The following is a 22,701-nucleotide window of genomic DNA, read 5'->3' on the forward strand; positions in this document are numbered from 1 at the left end:
ATGGGTGGGGTTCTGTGGGGGTGGCGCTGGAGCAGGACAGAGAAGACTGTCCTCAGGGTCTTTTTATTGTGAGATGTGGGGGTTGCCATGGAGACTGCATCCTTAGATTTTTTGAGCCAAGATGGCGGCAGCAGCCTGGCTCTCTCTGACGGTGCAGACTGCAGGTACATGTCCGTGGTCAGGGATGAGATCAGAGTTCAGCGTCACACATTTATATCTGCAAGATTATTTATTCTACACAGCAATAATGGAAAAGACTTTGTCTAATCTTCTAATTTCATCCTTAATTAAGTTCCAACTGATGATCCGTTGTCACAGAAAGTGACTTTAATCCCGAGAGCAGGGGTTTCAAACTACAGGCCCGGGGGCCACATTCGGCCCCTTGAGACAATATAATGTGGCCCGCTGCACAGTAATACTGATGAATCTGGCCCGAAAACACTTTTTTAAATCACAATGTTTAATGAATCCATACAAATGTACTTAAAATATAGAACAGAATCAAACATAAGAAAGATATTTCTAACAGGATCACCAGGAATTCACTAATGTGCGGGAGAAAAACAAAACAAAACAAACAGGTCGCTCCTGAAGTTCATCACGGCCCCCCTACAAGAAGACAACCTGGCCTGTGGCCCCCAGGTCCTTTGAATTTGAGACCCCTGCTCTAGAGAGTGCAGTGGGTCAGCTGACGTCATTAAATTCAGCCAATTTGAATAAATTATGAATTGAAAAAAACCTGCTTGTTTACATGTGCGGCCCCACAACAAACTGGCCCGTTTGAGAGAGCGTGGGTTCATTAAAAACATGCATTAAAAAAATAAATATATAACAATGGCTTAGTGTCTGGATAGTGGTTCCATTTTACAAAATAAAGAGCGAACAAGCGGGGGCACAGCGGGGGGCACAGCAGGTCCATCCTGGGGGTTTGGGGCTTGTCAACGCATTAAGCCGCCAGGTGCTGCTTTCTACGTCCAGCTCTTTATTTGGGATTAGTCTCCTTTGTTTTGGTCGTGGAGCCGCAGGAGCTGTTGTAACACTGACCCATTTAGGAGCAACACAACCATTCAGTTCATTCACATCACCTGCCCCCGCGGTAACGTGTGTAGCAACAACATTATGTTTTATTATTATTATTATTATTATTTCCATATAGATATGATGCCATTTGTGAAAGTATAAAAATAACAATCAAACTAAGGTTTTTCTTTCTCTACATTCAACGTCTTTCTTCTCTTTCCTCCTGTATTTCAACAGCTCAAACACAGGACTTAATCCTACAAACCATCCACTTGTATATCTCTATATTCTTTTAAAAAATATATATATATTTTCTTTAAATGATGCAGACAGTGGCCTACGCAGCTGCGTGCTGCCCCCTGGTGGTACAAGCTGGAGGATGCTCCATTCACATCCACCAAACGTTTCATTTCAGAATCTTCCATCAAAGCAAATTTAAAATAAAATCTGCAGAATTCAATAAAGCACATAACGGAGAAATGTATCTTCACGAGGGTCATGAATCACCTCTCAGTAATATTCGAGATAAATAACATCTCCTATGACTTGGGTTTTCTACTGGACCGGGTCGGTTTCCTCCCGGGGCGGTTCCCTGGAGCTGGACAGTTTGCTCTTGTCTCCGAGGCGTCTGAAAAAGTCGATGATCCCGAGAGACTCTGTCTTCAGCACCGGGTTCTTCTGAGGGACGGCCTGAGGTTTCTTCTGGGGCTCCTTCGGCGTTTCCTTGCCGCGCGACTCTTGGTCGGCCAAAAAAAAATTAAAATGACTCTTCTTCTCCGCCGACGGCAAACTGTGCTCCGGTGAATCTGTGGTTTTCACCTTTGGAGAGAGGACGGCCTCGTGTTGACGCGTTGAAGACACAACGGCATCCATCGATTTCATCTTCCCGATGTCCCTCAAAGCAGGTCTGGTTTTATCCCACAGATCATCTTGCTCTTCCTCACCCGCCGAGCCGCTCGGCGGGACGCTAAGCGTGTGGCGGCGGCCGATGGCGTTGAAGGAGAACCGGGACGGGAGCGCAGACGCCGCCACGTCTCCGTCGGCGCTGCGTGGGTCCGGCGAGGAGCCGTGATCCCCCGACGAGACGCTGCTGCGGCTCTGGAAGCGAAGCACCTTCCTGGAGGCCTCACGCAGCGCCCGCGCCTCCTCCTCCGTGTTGTCCTGCAGCTCCTCCTCGGCACTCAGGACGCTGTCGGTGCAAACCCCACGGTCCACCTTCCTGACCGTCTTTTTCTCCGTCTGGGTGACCACGTCTTTCGTCCTCTTTTTCCTGCCGTTCGATGGGGTGTTCCCATGCGGAGTGCCCTCCGTCGGGTGGTCTGCTGCGTTGCATTTGGCGTCCTGCGGCCCGGACGTCTCCTGTGTCCTCCCAGCGTCCTGCACCCTGTCCTGCACCCTCCCAGCGTCCTGCACCCTGCCAGTGTCCTGCATTCCGTCCTGCACCTTCCCAGTGTCCTGCACCTTCCCAAAATCACCCCCAGTGTCTTGGTTTCCCAGGGAGGGGATCTCCGGCAGGCTCTGGTTCTGGCGGCTCCCCTGGTTGGACGGTGACCCTCCCGCTCTCCTCCTGGAGCTGCGGCCGCTGATGAAGCTCTGCAGGACGGACTCCAGCTGGACGCCGTTCACGTCCTTGTCTCTGGCCGAGCAAGTGGCCGTCGACCTGCGTTTTGCGGCGATCTGCAGCCTCTCCCGCTGCCTCCTCTTCACCTCCGCCATCTCTCGGTCGCGGTTTTCCTGCGCGGAGAATCACCACATGTGATAAGTGAGTGAAAAGGGGTCGTACGAGCTTTTAATTTCCTCAGAACCAACACCGGCGTCTTCTGACTTTACCTGGATCGCTCTGAGAAATCGCTCACAGAAGGAGTTGAAGACGCAGCAACACTCCTCCAGTTTGAACTTTCCTGGGTCCTCGCAGAAGTACTGTGCTACAGAGTCGCTGACGCCGCTCAGTGCCTGGAGACCGGTTTGTGTTTCTGAGAGGAAGACCTCGGCCCGCTGAGCCAGAGCCCGGACGTCACGTCATGAGATGAACGAACAGGATGAAATGAGCTCAATCACACACCAAACACTGATGATACCTTCAGGAAGTCGTCCATCTGAATCATCAAGTCGTCCTGCTTACTGACGTCCATCTTGGCTTTTTCGACCTTCTTCACCATTCTGTCGTACTCTGCCTCAATTTCCTCTTTGTTAATTCTGAAATCATGAAGGAAAATCATTTGTGAATATGCAAAACAAAACAAAAACCTCTTTGTACACGAACGTGTCTCTGGAATGAGAAGGTTCTGTCCTTCACCTTGCGGCCTCTCCGATGACCTTCAGCTCCTGTGGGAATTTCAGCAACGCTGTGTTGACCTTCTGCGCTTGCTGTTGGAAACATGCGAGAAGAACAGAAAAGGAATGATTTAAAAGAGACGTTTGAAGGTGTGAGGCAGACGGAGGGAGCAGGTGAGGAGGACTTGCCATCACAACGTAGTGCATCAGGTTCATGCCGGGTCTGTTGGCCTTGGTGTCCACTAGCTTCAGCAGAGATGCCATGCGGAAGCCGATGGCGCTGCCAGCGTAGCCGCCCTGAGTAGAGAGGAAGAGGCGAGATGTTCATCCATCCATCCATCCGTTCATCCGTCCATCCAACTGTTCATCCATCCACCAACCCATTCATCCGTCCACCCTTCCATCCATCCTTTCTTCCATTCGTCTATCCATCCAACTGGCCCTCTGTCCATCCATCCATCCACCCACCCATCCATCAATCCGTCCATCCACCCATCCAACCGTTAATCAGTCCATCCATCCATCGTCCACCCATCTTTCCATCATCCATCCATCCAGTCGCCCATCCAGCTGTTCATCCAGCTGTTCATCCAGCTGTTCATCCAACTGTTCATCAGTCCATCCATTCATCCATCTACTTAAGACTTACCGCCTAAAATGTTTTGGCTAAAAGTCAAATCAAACTGTCAACTGTCAAACTATAGCATGGTGTCTGGTAGATCATTGTTTAAATTGTCAAACTACATGAATGTAGGTAAGAGCCCGCGGTGCAAAAATACTGAACCAAACAACTTGGTTCAATCCCACAACGATCAGAACAGCAAAGATTCGATCACTACAAAGCGGAGGATTTACTCCGGCTCCACTGAATCCCAAGTGTCCTCCCCCCACGGAGCCCTGGATGCAGCCTGTCTGCACCACGCCCTGCTGCAGGAGTGTCTGAGGCTGCCGTGAGTCACTCCACAGTCATTCCTTCCCGACGTCACTCTGAGCGGCTCAGGGAACCTGAACCGGGAGGAAGCTGAAGATTTCAACATCAGCCATGAAACACTCACAGCGTTCATGTAGTTCCCCGTCTTCAGCACCAGGAGGATGACAGAGTGCAGGTTCTCACACGCCAGCAGCTCTACAAGACAGGAGGAGAGGGGAGTGAGGAAAGAGTCTTTACGGAGTTATCATTCCCCAAATACTTGATCTCCTCCACCAGGAGAAGCTGCCACACCTTCCCCGGCCGCTGTCAAGATGGAGATGGAATGTTTCATCTCCTTCATGAGGGGGAAGAACTCCTCCTTGAGCACCAGGCTGTTCAGTCGCTCCGTGAAGCTGAAAGGAAATAAAAATAATTAAAACAAAGAGTTTTCACAGTTACAGCAGAGAACGTTCAGAGCTGGTCTGAAGGTCTCATGGTCTGAAGGACTGAAGGTCTCAAGGACTGAAGGTTTTAAGGTCTGAAGGACTGAAGGTCTCAAGGACTGAAGGTTTTAAGGTCTGAAAGTTTGAAGGTCTGAAGGTCTGAAGGACTTAAGGACTGAAGGTTCTGCAGATCTCACCTGGGGATCTTCACCAGCAGCAGCATGAACAGATCGGCTTCAGTAAGCGACGACTCGCTGCCAGAAAACCTCATCAGCTGCAACATCTGCACAAGACATGATCCATCATGTTGTTGGATTAAAGTGATCAATTATCAACAACAATAGGAGCATAAAAGTAGAAGTTTTACTAAATAGTTGTGATTGAGGATGTACTACTCAGTAACAAATATTTAAAACATGATCAAAATGTGTAATTGTTATCTAATTATTAATTATTCATTATTCAAGAGTCATGCTCTTCCACAGCTCTGTAGAATACTGGATTCCGATTGGTCGGTAGATGCGATCAGGCGTCAGTTATCTTTAAATAACGACCGCTGATCTGTTAATAATGACTGTTGCCACGGGAACCACTTCTCTGCCTGGTCTTACGTCGCTCGTATCAGTAATGCTGACACTAGCTGGTGGCGCCATCTGGTGACATGACGGAAGACTTGAAGACATGAACGAGGACGTCGATATGAAAATCCATTTGACCATTAATGTAAATGTCCAGTTGAAGACGAACAACAGTAACAGCTCCTACATGGAGGTGACTTGTTCGCTCCGTTGTTGTGACAACTAGACATACTAGTTATGAAATCATTTCAAGTCAATATTCCGTCTCGGTGAATTAGAAGAAGAAGAAGAATCTTTATTTGTCACATGACACAGCGCACTACAACAACACATGCACACACACACACACATGCACACGCTTTGGATGGTGCCGGTGAAATGGTTCCTCTGCATTGAACCATCCTGGCTTTTCCTTCCTCCGGGGGGGCAGCCAGGGGCAGTAGGCAGCATACGAAGACGCCCAGGGACCTGGAACCAGGTGTCCATCGCTGGTCAGACGATGGTGATGTGTGCATGTTTTTGGGTGGGGGTCTTTACTGATGTTAGATGGAGGAAACCCCATGTGAGCACGGGGAGAACATGCAAACTCCACACAGAAAAGCTCCTCTTTGGGAGATAACCCGCCGGAGCACAGTGCCAACAGCGCCCCAGTTGCCATATTATTTATTATGAATTATTATTAATTATTCCATGTAGTAATTAGTGTGTAATAAGCAGGATAAGATGCAGCCAGACGGTCATTATCACTAAATAACTGCGTTCAGAGATACTGACCTGCTCACACTGTCTGGGAGCTTTTGAAACGCTGACACGGCGCTGGCTGGACCTTATCTCTTACATAACAGATATTGCAAAAACATCAGGACCAGTAAGACTCAGAGCAGGAGAGGACGCACGCACCTCTCTGTCGTCGGGCAGCAGCTTGCACAGCTCCTGCAGTTTCCCGGGTCCGAAGCTCAGGTTTCTCCCGTGGAGGATGTCGTCAACCAGGTCCTGGACCGGCCTGGGACACACGCTGCAGCGTCACCAACCCTGAGCTGGGATGTTCCCAACGGAACTACTGGTGTTTCTCTGTTGAATTGGGACATGGCCCAGGTGGAGCTCCACTTCCTGCTGGAGCTCCGGCAGCAACAAGCCTCCACCTGCTGCAGGGACTCACCCAACAGCACGAGGGCCGAACCACAGGCCCCTGGGCCACGTGTTTTGCAAGATGTTGATTAATCTCAATTTAATCTGGCCCGCACTTAATTCGAAGAAAAATAATCACAATGCTTGATTGATCCATGGAATTTTACTTCATGTTTCAGAATACGAAACTGAATAAAATATAAAAGAATATTTTATTTTACTTTGCAGAAACTACTTAACATTTTAACTTTATTTTACAGAATAAAATGAAACGTTTTAGAAAAAGATTTTTACTCAACGACGTCGTCATAACAGACTATAAAGAAATAAAACAGCAACGCTGGTGTTCTTCTGTCGTCTCCAGAGCATTGACCAACGACTCCGTGAGTAAAGCCGTTGATCGGAGGGACAACCTGTTCAGGCGGCTGAATGAGCTTGTTGGAGCATGTGAGTTATGAAAACTAGGAACCGTGTCACAGACACAATCTACAGCTTCACTGTGATGGTGCAACGTCGCTCACAGGGCGGAGCCCAACTCACCGCTTGAACTGCTTCAGGAAAATGCCGATATTCATGCTTCTCTTGGAGCTGAGCACGGCGACCTGGACGGACACAGGACCACAGACAGAACCACAAACAGAGTCACAGACAGAACCACAAACAGAGTCACAGACAGAACCACAAACAGTCACAGACAGAACCACAAACAGTCACAGACAGAACCACAGACAGAGTCACAGACAGAGCCACAGCCAGAGCCACAGACAGAGCCACAGATTCCAGAGATGAAGGATTCATGGTCTTGATTGATTGGTAATCAGGGCGGGGCCGATGGAGCATTGTGGCGCTGACGTGTGAGATAAGGTCAGAGGTCTACGCCCAGGAGGTCAGAGGTCACAGGAAGAGTTTGGGATCAGCCCCGCGGTGAGTTGCTAAGGAGGTGACGTAGTCGTTCCAACAGAAAACTTCTGCTCCCTCGGAGGTCGGGCTGGTTGAGCGTTAGGATCCTTCGCTTGGCAAACAGATCAAAGAACTTGCTCGACTCCGTCACTGAGCGGCTGTAAAACAACACGTGAAGCAGAAGAAGCTTCCGGGAGGAAGGAGCAGGAAGAGAGAAACTTTGAAACGTGTGATGAAACTTCTCTAAGAACACCCTGCAGCTGGGCCTGGGGTGGGGCTGCTGGAGTGGGGGCGCTGGGGTGGAGGTGCGACCACAGGAGGTGCGACCACAGGAGGTTCACTGTGCACAGTGCACCCCCGCTCCTTTACTTTTGCTGAATGTTGGAGGAAATCAATGCAGGTCTGAAAAACAAGCCCCCCCCCCGACACAGCCGCCATCTTGGATCTTACACAACCAGACGTTCCACAATCTTCCGGGGATGAAAGGGTCAAAGGGCAGCGTGACCGTCCTGGAGGAGGCTTCTCTGACGCTTCTACTCACCAGCTCGGCCCCCGAGGCGGCTGCCGGGAGGCCCCGAAGGCCGTGGCCCTTGAGGACCGCATGGTGCTGGAGCTTGGGGCCCCCGGCGCTGAACAGCTCCTCCATGTGCTCCGTGTCCAGCTCGTACTCCCCCAGCGACGTCTCCGACGTCCAGATGTTGTGGCGGCCCACCACGCTGTGCTGCGGCAGCGTGTCCCAGTTGAAGTTCCGCATCCGAGAGTGTCGCCGCGTCGGGACGGTGCCATGCAGGGGTGGAGGGAGGCCGGGGGCGGATGGGGGAGGAGGAGGAGGAGGAGGAGGAGGAGGAGGAGGAGGAGGAGGAGGAGGAGGAGGCCCCTCTGATGACATCCTCTCTGGAGAAGCTCTCAGAAGGTCCAAGATGGAGTCATGGTCGTGCGGAGGCCGGGAGGCTCTGCTCCATGCACTTCCTTCCTGGAGAAGTTTGAGGTGTAAATGAAGGTGTTGTCCATGTGTGACCCTAAGTAGTACTACTACTACTACTACTAATAATGATAATAACATAATAACAACAAGAACAACATAATAATAATAATAATAATAATAATAACAATAACATTATAATAATATTATAATAATAATAACATTATAATAATATAATAATAATAATAATAATAACATAATGTAAAATAATAATATCATTATAATATAGTAATAATAATAACAACATAATAATAATAATAATAATAATAATAATAATAACAACAATAACAACAACATTTTAATATAATAATAATAATAATAATAACAACATAATTATAATAATACCATTATAATATAATAATAAAACAATAATAATAATAATAATAATAATAATAATAATAACAACAATAATAAATTGAATCAATATCTTCATTTCTCAATTTTAAGTTAGCCTAAAGGAAATGGAGGTATAACGAGTTGAAATGACTTCTGTTATCACTGTGTGATAGATAAAGATTTCAAAGAGCATGTTATGATAATTAAATCACCACTTCTATGTGATTTTAACATAAAGCACATATCTAAACGACAATGTGCTCACTAGAAGAAATTGTTTTTTGCGGAAAAAAAACCAGTTTGAGCTCCCAATAAACTGCAGTTTACGACACAGACTTTTTTTGAATGTATTGATAGTGACGAATTGAATTAAAAGGAAAAAACTCGATCACATTTCAGTCAAAGCTCCTGGATTCAGATGAAAAGCCTCTTACCTTCGTTGCTGTTTGAGCGCAGGAGCTTTTTACTCCATTTCGCTCCTCAAAGCGGAACCAGACTCACCTGAGCGCGGCGCCTCGTGACGTCATGACGCCACGACGCACCGCGGCTCCGGGTCCGAGCAGATGGAAGGTTCGGCTCTTTTTTCAGAGTCGCTTCTTGAGGAGTCACTCGGTAAAAAAAAAAAAAGAGAGTCGTTCAAGTTGGTTCAGTTAGGTTCTGGTTCAGTTGGTTCTGTTGGGTTCAGGACTATCTGAACGGTGAGAGGAGGAAGATTCGGTTTGGAATCCTCACAACAACCCCTTAATTCATCAATCGCTTTACACACACACACACACACACAGAACTGTTGGGATGTAAAGGGTTGATCAGTGACATTCAATATGAATTCTGTCACGTTCCTTTTCTACCTGAATCCTCTGTGTTACCCTCTTTAATCATCAACAACTGCTGCAACAACTCTGTCCTGTGACGAGCTGTGGGACGAGCAGAGCACAGCTTGTTGCTGCACACAACCACCACCAACCCCCCCTTTGGAGAACCATCTCACCACGTTTTGGGCTTTAAGCAACTAATCATCATCACTACTCCAAGAGGGAGAACCACCGCGGGTGAGACAAATAAACATAGAACCAGAACCAAAATGTCCAGCACCTTGTTGTGCACGTTGCACGGCTGCTTGAGGAACCGTGACTTGTGGGTGACGGCTCTTTTTGTTCAGGAGTCCGGACTGGGACTCAGTGAATCCAGACTCACAAAAACAAACTCCTTTTTCGCTGAGTCGTTCATCTTCAAAAAGGGCTGTTGCTGTGAACAAATCGTTTGCAAATCGTGCGTGAGAACCACTGACCTGAGAGCTGCTGTGATGGAGGAAGTTTTTAAAGTAGTGACAAAGTCTTCAAACGCTGTAGAGCAAACCTGACTCATTAAACAAGTAACATGTCAGTACAAATAATAATATAGTATAATAATAATGATGGCCATAAAAACATTTTAGAGATATATTAGATTGTATTTCCATGTACATAACAGCGTGTGATACATCTTACATATGGAAAAAGAAAGGTACACTATGAGATGTGCTGTTCTCCAGAGGAGGAGGAAACAGACACAACAAGGAGAGAAATGGAACGAACCATGTTCCAGGACAAAGGAAAAACAAAGAATAGAAAAATATTAAATAAAACTGTATACTTGTACGATATGTCCTTGAAGAAATATATTTCACCATTTACATTTTAAAATACATATCGGGGCTGGAACCGAATACGGCGGCCATGTTGAAACGGTATTTCTTCTCGTCGGATGCGAGGACGGAGGACGTCTCCTCTCGTGCTTTGGGGAGCGGCGGCGTTTTGGGGCCGAGAAGCAAACCCTGACGGTGAGAGGTGGCAGGCTGGCGGCCCGGACGCAAACACCCCCAGATGAAACCATCATGGTGATCTGACAAATCAAGTAATTAAATAATAATGCGTGTGCAAACATTGCCCCGGGCAGCGAGAGATTCCTCCACAATAGTGTTCTGCACAAAAACATGAAATGATTGCACGACGACGCCTACATTAAAGTAATAAGAAAATAATGAACAATAACAAAACTAAATCAAAAACAGAAATGACACAAGTCCCCTGGTGGTTCTGTATGGGTGTTACTGGTCTCTCTCTCTCTCCCCCTCTCTCCCCCTCTCTCTCCCTCTCTCCCCCTCTCTCCCTCTCCCTCCCTCCCTCCCTCCCTCTACTGCTCCTCCAGCCAGGAGGGCTTGTCGGCGCCCGGTGGCTTTAGCTTGACGTTGAACTGGATCAGCGTTTGTTCCAACTGTTGCTGGTTCCCAGCGAAGTAGGCGGAGATGGCGTTATGGAAGAGGAGCAGCTGCTTGTGCATCACCTTCACCTGGAGGAGGAAGGAGTGAGGGGATGAGGCTCACAACCAGCTCCTCTCTCTGACACACACACACACGCACACACACACACACACACACACACACACACACACACACACACACACACACACACACACACACACACACACACACACACACACACACACACACACACACACACACACACACACACACACACTTCTTCCTGCATTTTTATTATTATTGTTTTATTTCTATTAACTGTGCTGTACAAGTAAAGTTGATTATTTTTATTAATTTGATTTAACCTTTACGTACTCATTGAGACAAGGACTCTTACTCTTATTATTATTATTGTATTTTTTGGAGTAGAGACACAGAAGCTTCCTTATGATGCACAGTCCAGCTTTAAATAAGATAAGTGTTGATATCGGGTCTTGCTGTTTTTGTTCCAAATTCTCTGACCTTGTTCTCCTCCAGGAACTTGAGCTTGATGGTGACGTCGCTCCGCAGGCGCTCGTACTTCTCCCTGTGCGCCTGGTACTCCTGCTGCGCCGCCTCCATGCGCAGCACGGCGGCCGCGTCGCGGGGCCCCAGGCTCAGCTCCTCCAGGTCGGAGCGGTACGCATCAAACTCCAGCCTGAGGAGGGAAGACGGCGAGAATATACTCAAAGAAAACACTGGAGCTGAAGAGGTCTAGATTGGGAATTGGAATTTTAATTAGTACACTGGAAATTACATTTTGTCATATTGATTTAGAAACTATATTTATTATTCGGCAGAGGGAGAAACACAAAGTGTTAAAAATCGAAATGAAGAGTTATAGATTTTAGTCTCTCTCTCTAGAGAATGGATCTATCAGTTTAAGAGACTTTTGGTTTGAGTTGTGACCTTTGGAGTCTGACACAGTGGAACTCTGCTTCAGATGGAGGGACTAACAACAATGTTGTGGCTGATCAGATATACACCGTCAGCCACAACATTAAAACCACCACTAATAACACTAATACTGTGTAGCACCCCCTCGTGTCCTCAAAACAGCTGTGAGGTGGAGGCAGTGACTCCACCAGACTCTGAAGGTGTCCTGTGGTATCTGGCACCAAGACGTTAGCAGCAGATCCTTTAAGTCCTGGAACCCTAACTCCACCCATCCACATGATGTAGAAGAAAAGGTGATTCATCAGACCTCCACCTTCCTCCATTGCTCCATGGTCCAGTTGTGAAGCTCATGTGTCCATTGTAGGTGCTTTCAGGGGTGGACAGGGGTCAGCGTGGACACTGTGAGCTCCCATACGCAGCAAGCTGCCATGCACTGTGTTCTACATCTTTCTATCATAGCAACATTCACTGTTTCACCACTTTGTGCTGCAGTAGCTCTTCTGTGGGATCGAACCAGACGGACTAGACTTCACTCCCCACGTGCATCAAAGCGGTCGTCCTTCCTTGGACACTTTTGGTAGTAACCACTGCAGAGCGGGAACAGCCACAAGACCTGTGCTTGTGGAGATGCTCTGACCCAGTCGTCCAGCATCACAATGTGCTCCTTGTCAAAGTGGCTCAGATCCTTACGCTGCTTCAACACATCAACTTCAACAACTCACTCTTCACCTGCTGCCTCATTTAATTATAATATATAACACTATATATATATATATTATAATAATATACAACAGTATGTATATCTAATAATAATAATATAAAGATATAACAATATAACAATATATAACAATATAACAATATATATATAACAATATATATATAACAATATATAACAATATATAACAATATATAACTATATATATATATATATATATATATATATATATATATATATGTGTATATATAATAATAAATAATAATAATATATAACACTATATATAACACTATATATATATATATATATAAAATTATAATTATATATCCCACTCCTTGACAGGTCACAGGTGCCATTGGTACCAGATGATCAATGTTATTCACTTAACCTGTCACTGGTTTAATGTTGTAGCTGACTGGTTTATATTTAATATTATATGAAGTATTGCTATTTATTATATTTAATACTATTCTTAAGCAAAAATATATATATAATAATAAAATAATATAAAATAATCACACACACACACACACACACACACACACACACACACACACACACACAATATATATATATATATATATATATATATATATATATATATATATATATATATATATATATATATATATATATATTTATTTACATGTGTGCATTATTCAATCTAATGTCATTTACAATTCACTAAAGAGTTGTAAATGTAATATTCTGTTTTGCTTTCCAACACATTCCAAAGGCGTGGCCAGGTTAATATGGGCGTGGTGTTGTGTTCTACCTGGCGTTCTCGTAGTGCTTGATAGTCAACAGCGTGTCCTCCATGGTTTTATTGACCAGCGTGTTGATGCTGGAGACAAAGAAGTTGATGGCTCCGAGCAGAGCCTCTCCGTTCCTGCACAGCAGCTTCTGTGTCTCCGCGTTGTAGCCAAACTCGTCCTGCAGAGAAACACAAACAAACTGGGCGTCACATCCAAGAATATCTCACACATCCCAATTCCAACGCTCAAATCAAACATCCCAGACGCTCAACAACTTCTGCACTTTTTCAGACAGAAGCAGGTCCAACGTTTCCAACGAGGAAAACGTTTTATGTGTTGATCACTATGACCCCAAACTCACGGTCTGAGTCTACTGTTGAGTCCAGGTTATTGATCTGGGCCCAAAATAATCAAATCATCTCAGAGTAGGAAACACAGAACATTCTCTCAGTCCAGCTTTTAGGTGTAGGAGGAAAACAACGTTTGATCAACTTTCTTAATCTAAGAAACTGCTCCGTTCTCCACTTGTTTAATTGTTGTTGCTTATTTAAAAGTCCAATTTAAAAAAAGCTGTTTTAAAGTAAAACAAATGTTCATGTGGAAAGGTTGAAAACTGAAAAAACAGAGAGAGACAGAAACCTCCCGGTGCGGTATCTTATTGTTTGTCACCATTTCACCACCGTGAAATATTCATGAAAACACTCAGCAGGTTTGTGCGCGTCACGGAACAAGAAAAAACCCAAACAAACAAACAGAAAAAGAATCACCTGCAGCTCTGGAGACTTCTGGCTGAGGTCGGCGAAGGTGTCGCCCAGCGCCTGCTGCGTCTGCACCATGCTGTGGAAGTGGCTGGTGAGCGCCGTGGCCAGACGCAGGACATGCTCGTACTTGAGCTTGGTGTCGCGCAGGACGTCGATCTGAGCCTCCAGCTCCAGGTCCACGGTGCGGGAGCCGCGGCCGAAGCGCTCCGAGAACATCTGCTTGGTGCACTGAGGACGCACTCAACGTCAACAAGTTTGTCTTATTTCATTTCAAAACAAAACAATGACCGATTTAGCCTCAGTGACCTGCTCATATTGAAGGGACGTTCATTAAATGCTTTTAATTTACACCCACAGACAGAATAGGAATAAAAAGTACAGGGAATTGTAAACCTCATGCCATTATGAAATATCATTTGGTTCAAGATTTACTTCATGTTATTTATTTGTTGTTTGGGATTGTTTTTGCGAGTTTAAATGTGTTTCTTTGGTTTAAAAAAAAAAAAAATGAACAAATCAAAACTCTCCCTGATTGGGAGAACACAAAGCAAGACGTACTTTTAATTATGGAAACCGGTGAAAGTGAATGTGGGAATTTTCATTTGAATCCCTTCTCAGAGCAGTTCTGGTAACTGGTGTTTATTCGCAGAAAAACATGGAAATTAAATCTATAAACCTAGATATTTCCGATTTTGGATTCAGCTTTTTTGTGGTTTTGTTTGATAACATTTCTAAATAATTAATAATGGGCATTATTAGCAAAATGTGATTTTGAGTCTTTCCCCCTGAATTTCCCTCCGGGGATGAATAAAATGTTCTCTTAAGGAGTTGGAAACCATGATTTGAAGCCAATAGGCGACTGCTTCCAACACTGAACTTGATTAACTGGACCCAGTAAAGGCGTGGTGTTAGATCTTTGTTAGATCTATGTTAGATCTATGTTAAATTGATGTTAGATCCAGTGTTGCTGCACAGGTCATGCTCCATAAATCTGCTATCAAGCAGTCTGACATCTTAGCTGTAAGTATTGATTTGTCTGATGGTCAGTATTATTGGCTGGTATAAGACCCTTCTGCTAACACTGACACATTACCCTCTTCAGTGAAGCTCTTACTGTATCTCTACTACATTTTAAGAAAATCATCCTGGTCGGTGATTTTAACTGGGATGGGCTTTCACCAGTGTCTGATGATTTTAAACCTCAATGTTTGTCTTTTAACCCGACACAAGTCATTGACAGCCCCACACGTCTTAACCCCAGATGTTTAGAAAAATCACCTCTCATCAATCTTTTAATTACCAATATGTCGCATAAATATTCTGCAACGGGGGTCTTTGCTAATGATGTAAGCGATCGCTGTGTGGTCGGTGCCATTACGGGACACCAAAACCCCCCTACTAAGCCGGTGTTTTCCAGAAAATAAATCTTAAGAACTTTATGGAGCAAGCCTTCCTTCATGATTTATTTCTTTTTAAATGGGACCATATTTTATTGATTGGTGATGTGGACCTTGCTTGGAAATATTTTTTTATGACAGTTTTAGTTTCTTTATGAACAAACATGCTCCTATTTGCCAGATCAGGGTGGAGGGCCGTGATGATAGCCCCTGCTTGACTTCTGAGCTGGCAGGCTTATTACACAAGAGGAATCAGCTTTGGGCTGATGTGAGGAAGTCTGGCTCTGAGGCTGACTGGCTTAATTTCCGTCAGCTACGGCAGCTACGTAAGCGCTGCACTGCTTCTATTAAAAAAGCCAAAAGCGATTATTATTTATCACAGACCACAGACAGTCTAAACGACCTGAGGAGATTTTGGCAAACTATAAAATCTCTCTCTGTCAATTCTTGCTCTTCAGAGCCGCCTGCTAATATTGTTGTTAGGAGAATGTTTTTAATCTCTCGATACAAAGAAATGTCCTTCCTGGTGTTTGGAGAACCTCCCATGTTCTCCCCTTATTGAAAGGCGGTGATTACATTATGTTGAATAACTACAGACCCATTTCCAAGCTCTCTATTTTAGCTCAGGTCCTTCAAAGGCTGGTGAGGACCACATTAAGAAATACATGCGCTTTAACAAGGTTTAACCTCCTCACCAGTCTGGTGTCAGGAAGCAACACAGTACAGTAACTGCTGCCATGAAAGTAGTAAATTATATTGTGGAAGCCTTGGACGCCAAGAACTATTGTACTGCCATTTTTAATGACTTTTTCAGGGCATTTGATACTGTTGATCATGGCATTTTATGCCAGAGACTATCAGATATAGGCCTGTCGGACCAAGCTGTTGGTTGGCTCTCAAACAGCATTTACATTTTTTATTTAAAATAAGTGCACTGCAGTGACAATGCAGACAATAAAATTAGCGTTAAATAAATGTTCATTTAAGTTCAGCAATTGTGAGTCTCATTTGTTATTAAATTGCTGTATTTTATAGATGCAAAAAAATTATAATAAAAAACTAAAAATAAAATACAACACACAACAACATGACATTTGCATTATATACTGTATCAGCTATCCCGCTCTATAAATATCAGCATCGGCCATTGAAAAAACCCATATCTGTCGACCACTCGTCTAACCTCAAGCTTTCCTAATGTCACCAGAGGTGTGCCACAAGGTTCCGTTTTAGGACCCATCCTTTTCATCGATTATTTAAATGATGCGGTGAAAATATGAATGCATCTGTACATCTTTATGCTGATGATACTATTGTATAGTGTTATGCAAGCACTGTTGCCCTGGCATTTGAACATCTGCAGTCTGCATTTGACTCTATTCAGTTGCACCTGATCCACCTCAGCCTGGTGTTGAATGCAGACAACACCAAGGCCATGTTCTTTTTAAACAAAAAGACGGTGCCAGCTGTTCTTCCCTACGTCATGTCTGTACAAGGTAGCCCCATTGAGACTGTGGCCCCCAACACGTATTTAGGCCTCACAATTGATGAAAGCCTTTCTTTTAAATTTCATAATGATCATCTTTTAAGGGAATTTACATTTTTTAGTAACAAATCCTGTTTTTCCTTTAATGGTAGGAAAAGGTTCGTTGCTGCCACTTTGCTGCTTCTCCTGGACTAACGGGATGTTTAGCACATTAACGCCTCAGCTCACTTTCTTCATCTGTTGGACGCTGTCTAACACAGAGCTCTGAGATTTATAACCGATTGTAAACCCCTCACGCTGCCGTTTACAATCTGAATTCTTTAGTCAACTGGTCATCATTATCCACTTACTGTACATGTCATGTAAACAGTGCTGCTTTAGCCTACACTCCCAAGGCTTCAATACTGGGGATTTAAAACTACTTTTAAGAAATCTAGAGAGAGCCTCTGTGGGAGTTTGCTCTTGTACATTGTTTTTAAAATCAGATTACCCCTTTGGCACTTATAACGTTTATGATTTGTGTTCCATTCTGTCTCTGTCTGTAACTTTGTGTTGTATTGCTGCTGTTGTCTCAACCAGGTCTCTCTTAAGAATGAGACTCCTGTGTCTTAATGAAGACACAGGTTCAATAATAAATTGTCGAAATAAAGGTTCAATAAAATAAAAAAACAAGTGACCTGGCGCGGTGATCTTTCAACGAAGCTGGTTTCTTAAATCGAGCCACTCTGCATTGCGTACCTTGTAGGTGTTGATTCCCCATTTCTTCACACTGTCCAGCTTCTCCACTGCGACCCCGCGGGAGACCTCCTCAGAGGCCAACGCCGAGCTGCTGCTGCTGTGGTGCATGGAGCCTGTGGAGAAAACACCAGAGGAATGAAGAGATGTTCAGTCCTTCAGCTCCTCCATCTCAGTTCACCATGAGCAGATGAAATGGCAAGGCTGAAACACGAGCGTGTGGTGGAGAGATGGAGAGCTGGGATCTACCTGGATGCCGCTCCACCTGTCGGGCTGCTGCCTCCTGCAGGCCGTGAGAGGCACTAGCACCCCTGGATTTCATGCGGATGTCTGGAATGAGGATGAGGATGACGACAGACATTGAGCGGGAAAGGAAGGTGAAGGTGGGCCGAGGGCCGCTTATCAAAACCCAGCACAGAGCGAAGAGCTTGGAAAGCTCCGGTGTTCCGGTTCCATTTTGGGGGGGGGGGGGGGGGGGTAGAATGCACGGGTCGGGTTTCTGAACGTTGTCGTTGAGAAGAACGACAGGAAATCTGGATCAACACAGGTGACCGGGTCCAACACCAAGTGAGCCACAATAAATTTGGGGCAGAGCGAGGACACATCCTGGTACTTTGGGTTTTACGTGAACTTTGGATTGGACAGAACTTCGACGTGAACGCGATCACCAGTGCAGATATTGATAAATGGCAAATGGTTTTGACGAGAACACTGAGCTGAACAACATCCAGCCCTAAATACAGCGTAGTTTAAATGGAAAACATTCGGGTTCTACAGGGCAAGACATACAAGAGCAGAAGAAAGAATGGATATCAAAAGTGTGGAAATGGTGAAAATATTGGGTATGTTTTTAAAAAGCCTGAATGAAGACAACTTCATATTCCATTTCATGTGGAATAACTTCAGACTTCAAATTAGAATGAATTAACCTCATTTAGGCCATAAAATGAGGGTATGGGGTGCAAAATAAGAGCAAATGTTAAAAAAAGTGATCCGATCCTAAGCAGCCATCTTGAAATGTTTTGTTAATATAAAATTGTTTATGATACAAAATTAAAGAAACCATTCACATTCATGTTGTAAAGAGCACATAACTTATTTTTCCACTAGGAACCTGGCTTGAATATGTGAATTTAGTTTGATTTATTTTCCATCAATTCCCAGTGGTTTCACCACTCCATTTCATATCCACAGGTATTATGCAAAGAGGGAGAACACGATGCTGAGGAAGGAATTAACCATGCAGCCTTCCCATGCAGCGTCACATGGTCCACATGTTAAAAACTGACTGGATATAAAGGGTTAGACACCGGGACATGACGTTTCTTTCCTGAAGTGTGTCCAAAGAAGCCATGATGCGTAGTCACAAACAAACCATTCCACAAGGAGCCGTAAGACGACAGGATAGAAGGAGCCTATATTTTGAAAGCCGTCAAACATAGTTTTTTTTCCTGTCGTTGGAATAAAGGAAGTGAGTTAAAGAGGAACAGGCAGCGTGAGTCAGTTGCCCGTTCAAACAGCCACAGAGAGGAAAACCAAGACGTGGTCTGGAGCCACCTGATCCAGGGCCCGTGGGTCTCCTCCGGTCCAGGTACTCAGGGTTGAAGCGAATCGCTGGTCCTACGGGACGAGGGCGTAGACACATGAACCATGACTGAAAGTTACTCTCTATCCAAAAGTTACCCTTCTATCTTCTGTGAAGTGTCAAAATGGCTCGTGGCCCTGAGACCCCTGCCACCAGACATGACTCCCTCCTATTTTAAGAACTAATTCACCAATACCGCAGAAAGATTTCATGCCCTAATGCAAAAAAACATATGAGGAAACTCTACAGTACATGCTACTGCATAAACGATATAAACTAGACAAGCAGGCTGCTGTGATGATGTCACACCAGCCGCCCCCATCAGAACAAGATGCTACGACTCCTGAGTCTCCTCCACCCTGAGACAAACAGCACCGTCAGGACGCTGACTGGGGACAACATACTCACCCTTCAGAAAATCCATTCCTCATATTTACGTTTACCTGCTTCATATGGACGAACGCTTTCAATACCACAAGCATCATCTCGGTACAGGATGCTGCAGAGGGAGCTTCTGGGACCCGGACCCTTCCCCCAAATAATAGCAGTACAGCACATGATCCTGTCTGGAAGGGGAGGACGTCTACGGTGGAGAGCAGAGGGAGCTCTGGACCCAGCATGGCTTCCAGTCTTCATGTCATCCAACAAGGGAACAACACCCAGGCTGAGACATTTCTTTAATTTCTCTCTCTCTGGGCTGGTTGCTGCTACACGCGGCACCGCTCAGTTCCACCGCTGACCTTTTTGGAATGAAATGCTGAGTGGAGTTTCAGTGGCTCCTTCTAGATCTGTGGATTTCACCGCCGACCCTCAGGGCCCGAAGTTCCACCGATTTTCGGTCCTTTCTACACTTCTGTGCAGGTAGTTAATAGAACTCATCTAGTGTCCCAGGTCTGAAGGTCTGAATCCATCCCTACTCCACGGCTAGAACGAAAACCAGCAGAACCTGGGCTCCTTCTGACTGAAGCCACAAATATGGTCTTTCAATGTCCACATTTTAACCGTGTAAAATATTACAACATGGACTTTTGGCTCTCCTACAAACCTCTCTGAACATAAAACAAAGAATACATTAACATTCTGACACCCTTTCTTTCGTTTCCCCGGTATATTGGGGTTTTCAGGAGACCCTGCGGTACCTTTGATGGAACTGGTTGGGATGATGCCCCCTGCCGGTCCACCGTACCCCCCGGAGACGATGCTCGTTTCGTTCAGGTTGGGACCCGACACCATGACTTGTTGCAGGTCCTGGGGAATGAAAACACATGAGCTTTTAAACAACGCCAGAAAAACCATGAAGAAGCATGAGAAAAAGCAAAGAATAATTCCATGAGGATTATAGGAACTAGTTTTGATACGACTCAACTCACAATCCCACGGACATCAAATTAGATCAAGTGGGGCATCAACTGTGGCCTTACTGTATCTGAAAATATATTCTCTATAAATAAGCTGTTCTTGTGCTGTATATGAATAAACATCAGTTTTTGTTCTCATTATGGAAAACAAAAGCTTAGGATGATAACTCAGGCAACTTGTTATTGTATTCCCTGATAAATACATTTTGAATCCTCTAACCTGTATCACATGATGTTGCAGTTTGATGTCACCTCCTAGAATCTATCGTACCTTCTCATCTAAGCTCCATTGAATCTGTGCCGCCTGTGTGAGAATGAGACATAAGAACATGCAGTACAGGAATTACATGAATAGAAAGATGCTTGTGCTCCCGGGTTCTGCTCCGCCGACCAGGGGAGGGAGCGTGACTGACAACTTTGAGCATTTTGAGGTATTTCACTATATTAGGGGACTTTTTTTTGGTAATATATGGGTAGTTGACATGACGTGCATCCCCCCGTCCGAAAGCTCATGTGATTATTATCATTACATAGTGAAAAATGGAAAAACTATATTAACTTACACAATGAATAACTACATGTGCATACCTGCATGTTACATGTGCATGTACATGTACATTTCAACCAAACTAGTTAATGTCCTCTGGTGTGACTTGTCTGAAATGGTTGGGGAACATTGAACATTTATATAATAAAAAACCCAAATAATTATAATTTTCATCTATATTTATATTCATTATTGCACATATTTCTATTTATAAAAATTCAACAAAAAAGTATTGGTTTCCTACTTTAGTCCCAAAATGCTATATCCTCTGGTGTGACAGACAACATTGTTATTTAAAAGCACTCGAGCAGCCTTTTTGAGTGAAAGGACACCGTCTCAGTTTGCAATCCCTGTTCAACATAAGTACAATACTTAATGAGGTAGAATATGTAGTTTCTGGAATATAAAGAATCACCATTTACATGGAAACAGATTTTTTTTTTTTTTCCAAAAAACATTCATGTGGCACCGGACGACAGTTCTGAGGGAGAGTTTAGATTAAAAAAAAAAACCAATCACCAATAGATCTATGACTGGAAGAAGGAAAAGCAAGCACCAGCCACATGCATGTGTCAGTGGGCTCCTTGACTTGCAAGCAGATGGTTTCCATAGATGCAAACACCTTTTATTTTAAAGTTTGAGTCCAAAACTCAGTTATAAGGAAATCATTTCTCATGGACTATTTAACATCAAGTTCTTAAATACTACTACTACTCAAAAGAATACTTTTACTGCAGAATGTGGGACTTTTACAGGGAACCGTTTCCTTGTTGTTGCCTACTGTGTGTGATTTTCTTTAATTGATTTTCAAAAAATGAAGAACAAATTAAATATTGCATTAATATTTATTGAGGAAGTAATAAAAGCAGCAGGTTCCATAGACCTACAACCTACAAAAATTCAAAACAGAAAGAGAAGCGTCCTGAGGTGTTTACAACGGCTTCCAGTGGGAGACGTGTTGTTATTCCCTCTGATCACACGGATCCTTTCAACCTGGACCGGGTGTCACTGAGCCGGGGGAGCCCCCCTCTTCCGGGTCCCCGGACCCGAATCAGAACCGAAGCCCCCGTCCCCCGTGGACCCACCTGCTCCAGGCTGTCCTCCTCCGCCAGGCTCCCCGTGTCCCCGTTGCTGTTGATGGGGATCTCCATGGTGGCGGCCTTGCTCATGATGCTGTCCGCCATGATGAGCACCGCAGGTACGAACCGTCGGCTTCCTCCCGCGGCCTGTGACCGGGACCGCGCAGCGCTAGTCCGGACGGATAACGGCGGCCGCTCGTCAGGGTGATTTAACAGCGGCTTCCTCTCCGGCAGAGGGGGTGGGTGCCGGGGTCGTTATTGGCCGTCGGGTGCCGCTGGCCCCGCGTCCATCCCTGCGCAGCTCAGCTGGAGAACGCGGAGGGAAACCCGAACGAGCCACTCGCGGCGAACGGATCTTTCAAACGAATCGACCGTCTGGAGTCAGTCCGACCAAGTGTGAAGGGTCGAAACAAAGTGAAAACAATGACTGAGGAATAACTTGAAATCCAAGGCAAACATACAGTCAAGAACAAACCCCTTTACTCCTCATGATTCATATTGATTGAGACCGATTTACACTTTGCATTCAACTCAAAT

At 44.9% G+C, this 22,701-nt stretch overlaps 2 protein-coding genes across 4 annotated transcripts; both read right to left on the reverse strand.

The window, feature by feature from the left end:
- Window positions 1–441: 441 nt before the first annotated feature.
- Window positions 442–8,007, reverse strand: fhdc4 (FH2 domain containing 4; the record flags this gene model as incomplete). Its single annotated transcript, XM_080007311.1, has 11 exons — window positions 442–2,754; window positions 2,851–3,015; window positions 3,099–3,216; window positions 3,317–3,387; window positions 3,484–3,591; window positions 4,350–4,420; window positions 4,517–4,617; window positions 4,845–4,930; window positions 6,126–6,228; window positions 6,894–6,955; window positions 7,795–8,007. 11 exons carry the CDS (start codon window positions 8,005–8,007, stop codon window positions 1,576–1,578), a joined length of 2,277 nt encoding a protein of 758 aa, XP_079863437.1. The 3' UTR covers window positions 442–1,575.
- A 2,736-nt stretch (window positions 8,008–10,743) lies between these two features.
- On the reverse strand, window positions 10,744–22,454 carry LOC307234548 (arfaptin-2-like; the record flags this gene model as incomplete). 3 transcript variants are annotated; one of them, XM_080006320.1, is made up of 10 exons in its annotated part: window positions 22,171–22,454; window positions 20,810–20,842; window positions 20,320–20,428; window positions 19,153–19,215; window positions 17,845–17,925; window positions 17,599–17,711; window positions 13,984–14,205; window positions 13,237–13,394; window positions 11,333–11,507; window positions 10,744–10,899 (listed from the first exon to the last, which is right to left on the reverse strand). In XM_080006320.1, the coding sequence occupies exons 1-10, from the start codon at window positions 22,267–22,269 to the stop codon at window positions 10,744–10,746; spliced, it is 1,209 nt and encodes a 402-aa protein (XP_079862446.1). In that variant the 5' UTR covers window positions 22,270–22,454. The 3 variants fall into 3 exon arrangements, with proteins under 3 accessions (XP_079862446.1, XP_079862447.1, XP_079862448.1); XM_080006321.1 differs by lacking the exon at window positions 20,810–20,842; XM_080006322.1 differs by lacking the exon at window positions 19,153–19,215.
- Between the last annotated feature and the right edge of the window lie 247 nt (window positions 22,455–22,701).

Source organism: Zeus faber, assembly GCF_960531495.2.
Source record: "Zeus faber genome assembly, chromosome: 9".
NCBI lineage: Eukaryota > Metazoa > Chordata > Actinopteri > Zeiformes > Zeidae > Zeus > Zeus faber.